This window comes from Littorina saxatilis, linkage group LG10 (genome assembly GCF_037325665.1).
Source record: "Littorina saxatilis isolate snail1 linkage group LG10, US_GU_Lsax_2.0, whole genome shotgun sequence".
Taxonomy (NCBI): domain Eukaryota; kingdom Metazoa; phylum Mollusca; class Gastropoda; order Littorinimorpha; family Littorinidae; genus Littorina; species Littorina saxatilis.
The window spans coordinates 14490105-14496261 of record NC_090254.1 but is presented as its reverse complement, the minus strand read 5'-3'; the positions used below and the strand labels follow the sequence as shown (position 1 = coordinate 14496261).

At 42.8% G+C, this 6157-nt stretch overlaps 1 protein-coding gene across 1 annotated transcript; it reads left to right on the top strand.

Moving 5' to 3' along the window:
• Window positions 1–503: 503 nt before the first annotated feature.
• On the top strand, window positions 504–5475 carry LOC138977780 (neprilysin-2-like). Its single transcript, XM_070350385.1, has 5 exons — window positions 504–538; window positions 1795–1801; window positions 2495–2560; window positions 4211–4306; window positions 5299–5475. Exons 1-5 carry the CDS (start codon window positions 504–506, stop codon window positions 5473–5475), a joined length of 381 nt encoding a protein of 126 aa, XP_070206486.1.
• Window positions 5476–6157: the final 682 nt, after the last annotated feature.

The following is a 6157-nucleotide window of genomic DNA, read 5'->3' as shown; positions in this document are numbered from 1 at the left end:
AATCAGTTCTTGCCAGGATTGTACATAGGATAAGACAATGCCTCCACTTTGACACGTACCAACACTCAAAGCCTAGCTGCTTTCTGTACAGGGTAGGAATTTCTGTGTGAATTAATTTCTTAGAATCCGCTGGTGTCAATCTGCAAAATTAATTCTTTTAAATATAACTGGAGGGATGGTTTTATCGAATGCAAAAGCCAGGCCAGATCTGAGATTGGACCCTGAATCCGATACAGGAGAAATACTGTGCCTTTAAGCATATATACGGTTTTCACTCTTTGATTCGTTGACCGCATACATACAAATTATTTACCCCAGGGAAGAGTTAGCCTTAACTAAAGTAAGATAACATGAATTCTCATTTCTAGTTCAAAGCGCACGTTTTACACTTCAGAAAAACTCACACGCTGATATTATCAAACCATTTGCTCATTTTCAATGTTTCTGTTTTAGTTAAAGTTTGAGAAAAAGGGATGTCAATAAACTGAACTAAATCCAAGGTGATGGCCTTCTGTTACGGTGTTAGAGTTCCGTTGAGGTTTGGGTGATGTTGTGCTGTAAAATTCGTTTTTATTGAGTCACTTGAGAAAAAGTGACTCTATGTAATCGGTCAGTGTTAGTCTGTCCGGCCGGCCGTCCGTAGACACCACCTTAACGTTGGACTTTTCTCGGAAACTATCAAAGCGATCGGGCTCATATTTTTTTTAGTCGTGACCTCCAATGACCTCTACACTTTAACGATGGTTTCGTTGACCTTTGACCTTTTTCAAGGTCACAGGTCAGCGTCAAAGGAAAAATTAGACATTTTATATCTTTGACAAAGTTCATCGGATGTGATTGAAACTTTGTAGGATTATTCTTTACATCAAAGTATTTACATCTGTAGCCTTTTACGAACGTTATCAGAAAAACAAGGGAGATAACTAGCCTTTTCTGTTCGGCAACACACAACTTAACGTTGGGCTTTTCTCGGAAACTATAAAAGTGACCGGGCTCAAATTTTATGTGAACGTGACTCATTGTGTTGTGAATAGCAATTTCTTCCTGTCCATCTGATGCCTCATATAATATTCAGAACTGCGAAAGTGACTCGATCGAGCGTTTGCTCTTCTTGTTACAAGTCTTGTTCGAAAATGGTAAGCATTCATGGTGTCTTTGTTGCAGATAAATGGTGACCATTCTTGGTGTCTTTGTTGCAGATAAATGGTGATCATTCTTGGTGTCTTTGTTGCAGATAAATGGTGACCATTCTTGGTGTCTTTGTTGCAGATAAATGGTGACCATTCTTGGTGTCTTTGTTGCAGATAAATGGTGATCATTCTTGGTGTCTTTGTTGCAGATAAATGGTGATCATTCTTGGTGTCTTTGTTGCAGATAAATGGTGATCATTCTTGGTGTCTTTGTTGCAGATAAATGGTGATCATTCTTGGTGTCTTTGTTGCAGATCAATGGTGATCATTCTTGGTGTCTTTGTTGCAGATAAATGGTGATCATTGTTGGTGTCTTTGTTGCAGATCAATGGTGAGCATTCTTGGTGTCTTTGTTGCAGATAAATGGTGATCATTCTTGGTGTCTTTGTTGCAGATAAATGGTGATCATTGTTGGTGTCTTTGTTGCAGATAAATGGTGATCATTCTTGGTGTCTTTGTTGCAGATAAATGGTGATCATTCTTGGTGTCTTTGTTGCAGATAAATGGTGATCATTCTTGGTGTCTTTGTTGCAGATAAATGGTGATCATTCTTGGTGTCTTTGTTGCAGATAAATGGTGATCATTGTTGGTGTCTTTGTTGCAGATCAATGGTGAGCATTCTTGGTGTCTTTGTTGCAGATAAATGGTGATCATTCTTGGTGTCTTTGTTGCAGATAAATGGTGATCATTCTTGGTGTCTTTGTTGCAGATAAATGGTGATCATTCTTGGTGTCTTTGTTGCAGATAAATGGTGATCATTCTTGGTGTCTTTGTTGCAGATAAATGGTGACCATTGTTGGTGTCTTTGTTGCAGATAAATGGTGAGCATTCTTGGTGTCTTTGTTGCAGATAAATGGTGATCATTCTTGGTGTCTTTGTTGCAGATAAATGGTGATCATTCTTGGTGTCTTTGTTGCAGATAAATGGTGATCATTCTTGGTGTCTTTGTTGCAGATAAATGGTGATCATTCTTGGTGTCTTTGTTGCAGATAAATGGTGATCATTCTTGGTGTCTTTGTTGCAGATCAATGGTGACCATTCTTGGTGTCTTTGTTGCAGATAAATGGTGAGCATTCTTGGTGTCTTTGTTGCAGATAAATGGTGATCATTCTTGGTGTCTTTGTTGCAGATAAATGGTGACCATTCTTGGTGTCTTTGTTGCAGATAAATGGTGATCATTCTTGGTGTCTTTGTTGCAGATAAATGGTGATCATTCTTGGTGTCTTTGTTGCAGATAAATGGTGAGCATTCTTGGTGTCTTTGTTGCAGATAAATGGTGATCATTCTTGGTGTCTTTGTTGCAGATAAATGGAAAGCACACACAAGGCGAGAACATAGCTGACAACGGGGGGCTTAAACAAGCTTACAGGGTGAGTACCCAATGGGGGTCATTTTACAGAAGTTAAGAAAAGACAAGTCTGAGAAAACAAGGTCTTAAAAATGAGGGAGTCTTAAATTGGGGGGGGGGGGGGGGGTCTCAAGTTAAAATGGGGGTTTCACTGTCCTTATTAATAGCAAGATCAAGATCAGCACTTTTCAGGACGTGTACGGGAACCTGTACGGGTAACGTCATCAAATCTAGTTTTTACGTCACGCGTCTGCCAAGATCTGCAGCCTTGGTGGGAGCAAAACAACGTATGCCTTTGGAACATTGGAGAAAAAAAAGTGAGTCACGGGTGACGCAATGAATATCTACACGTACACGTACAGGTCTTTGCAACACGTTCGACCATCTAGAACACTGTATTTTCCTGCGATTGTCCTGTAGTTCATGGACCCCGCCCGGAGATTGCACGATTCCTTGCTAAATCTGTAGTCTGCAGCACATTTCTCCGAAGTCCATTATGCCATTACGGTGTTTGACCAACTCGCTGAAAAGACGTGGTGGCCGTCTTTGTCCACACTCTAGGGGGTTACGATGTGTGTGGAAGTGTATTTCTTGAATGAATGTCCAGTGGCAGTCTGTTGTTATATAATATAGATTTGCAGTGTGTTTCCCCCCCCCCCCACACACACACACACACACATACAGACATACAACAATCGTAGGCGTAAATATTGTCCGTAAGAAGAAGAAGACAGAAGAAGAAGAAAGAAAAATGTTGTTTTCTTTGTGTGTTTTTCATTGTCCAGTTGGCTTTCGTTTGGTTTGGTTCTGGGTTAACTGTCTTCTCGCAAGATGAATCTATTCTTGAAATGGTGGACCCCCCCCCCCCCCCCCCCCCGAGAGCCTAACACCTACAAAGTGTCGCTTCTTCAAAGTTTACTCTGTCTGTCTCTGTCTGTCTGTCTGTCTGTCTGTCTGTCTGTCTGTCTGTCTGTCTGCCTGCCTGTCTGTCTGTTACGCTCTCTCACTCTGTCTCTGTCTCTGTCTCTGTCTCTCTGTCTCCCCCCCCCCCCCCCACTAAGAAAGAGAGAAATAGAAACACACACATGCTAACATGCACACCGGCAGAGAGTGAGAGAGAGAGAGAGAGAGAGAGAGAGAGAGAGAGAGAGAGAGAGAGAGAAAGACAGACAGACCGACAGACAAGCAGAAAGACAGACAGAAAGACAGAGAGAGAGAGAGAGAGAGAAAGGGGGAGAGAGAAGCAAGAGGGAAGGAGTGAGAGAGGGAGATAGAGGAATACGGGGGAGGGGAGGGCGACAGATAGACATACAGAGATTTTAGAGCGAGAGAGAGACATATGCAGGGAGAAAGAGAGTCAGAAACAAGCTCCTCAAACAAAAACAAGCTCCTCAAACAAAAACACGGACTTTTCTTCCTGTCATATTGGAACGAGCAAACTGAACAATCGAAGCTAAGTCTCCATAGTGTCATCATCATTATTTGTCTCTCGTGCATCGTCTTCGTTCACTTTGAAGATCACAGGAAAAAGTTCTATGAAATGTTTTAGTCTGTCAATAAGTAAACGTCAAATTAACTAGTCTTGCTTATTTTTGATACATACTAAAGAAGGCAAAAAGACACGCAGCAGACAGATGTGAATGACTTTTAACTTTTACTTTTCATCAACCAGGCCTACCGGAAGTCGGTTCAGGAGCACGGACCAGAACCACCATTACCGGGCATCGGGCTGTCACATGACCAGCTCTTCTTCCTCAACTACGCTCAGGTAACACCCTTCATACATTACTGCTGCTATACTTACACACACACACACACACGCACGGTCGCACGCAAGCAAGCACGCGCGCACACACACACGTACGCACGCAAGCACGTACGCACGCACTCACGCAAGCACGCACGCAAGCACGCGCGCGCGCACACACACACACACACACACACACACACACACACACACACACACACACACAACAACAACAACAACAACAACAACAACAAAACAAACTACAAAACATCAACTACGCCCAGGTAAACTGTTCATAAATTACTGCTGCTACTAACACAAACACACACACACACACACTCACACACACACACACACACGCACGCGTACGCACGCACGCACGCACGCGCTCACGCAAGCACAAACACACACACACACACACACACACACACACACACACACACACACGATATATGTTTCTGTATTTTATCCTGCATTACAGCGCAGGAAACTGGTTTCTCATAACACTCACTTACTGGTGTGTACCGGTATATTTTAAGCACTTAAGATGTTTCTGAGATCTTACTACGCCGTTTTCCTTGTGTTTCTAAGATCTTACAACGCCTAATTTCTTGTGTTTCTGAGATCTTACTACGCCTAATTTCTTGTGTTTCTGAGATCTTACTACGCCTAATTTCTTGTGTTTCTGAGATCTTACTACGCCTAATTTCTTGTGTTTCTGAGATCTTACTACGCCTAATTTCTTGTGTTTCTAAGATCTTACTACGCCTAATTTCTTGTGTTTCTGAGATCTTACTACGCCTAATTTCTTGTGTTTCTGAGATCTTACTACGCCTAATTTCTTTGGTTTCTGAGATCTTACTACGCCTAATTTCTTGTGTTTCTGAGATCTTACTAAGCCTAATTTCTTGTGTTTCTGAGATCTTACTACGCCTAATTTCTTGTGTTTCTAAGATCTTACTACGCCGATTTCCTTGTGTTTCTAATATCGTACAATTGTTAACTGTCGACAGATATGGTGCGGCAAGGTGCGGGACGAAGAGGCGCTGATCAACATCAGAACGTCAGTACACAGCCCGGGACCTATCCGTGTGCTGGGCCCTCTCTCCAACTCACGGGACTTTGCCAACGCCTACAGCTGTCCCTCGGGCAGCCGCATGAACCCTGTCCACAAGTGCTCCGTATGGTAGCTTCCACAGATCTCCGCGCGCTCACTGAACGTAAACAAAACTTTGTTGAGCGCAGAAGAAGAGTGCACGTGAAATACAGAAAAGTGTTCCACTCTCTGGGAGGTCACATATCTCCAACGACGTGTTACTGTCGCTGTTGTGTGTACTAAAACTACGGCAATCTTCGCTCTTGTGTGTTTGTGAACTTCAGTAAAGAATTTTTTTTTAAAGGTACTGGCTATAAGGTCACACGCGTCCACGCTGTGTTACTCTCGCTCTTGCAAGTGTTTTTACCAGTACTTCTTCAGTTCAGTGCTGGAGCTCAGTGAAATATGCTCCTAAAACTCTCCCCTTGGCAAGCGCAAGCACATGTGTTGAACTCAAGCTTCCTCCGAAATCGGCGTATGGCTGCCTAAATGGCGAGTAAAAACGGTCATACACGTAAAATTCCACTCGTGCAAAAAACACGAGTGTACGTGGGAGTTTCAGCCCACGAACGCAGAAGAAGAAGAAGAAGAAGAAGAAGAAGAAGAAGAAGAAGAACTGTAGCTTCGGGTGCTTTTGTTGTTTGACTCGAAGGTCCATGGGAACCAGTACAACTATTCCTTGCTATAGGAGTGTAACCATTGTGGCTCCAACTCCATGACTCGTTGGCCTACTAGTTCTGTGATGTGGATTCTTGGGTGTTATTCGCCAGAAAAGT

Bases quoted from the DNA above. Each gene is read 5' to 3' on its own strand.
- LOC138977780 (XM_070350385.1), top strand. From the start codon at position 504: ATGGCCTTCTGTTACGGTGTTAGAGTTCCGTTGAG. The intron at 2,561-4,210 runs GTGAGTACCCAA...TTCATCAACCAG, and splicing joins GGCTTAAACAAGCTTACAGG to GCCTACCGGAAGTCGGTTCA. The intron at 4,307-5,298 runs GTAACACCCTTC...AACTGTCGACAG, and splicing joins TCTTCCTCAACTACGCTCAG to ATATGGTGCGGCAAGGTGCG.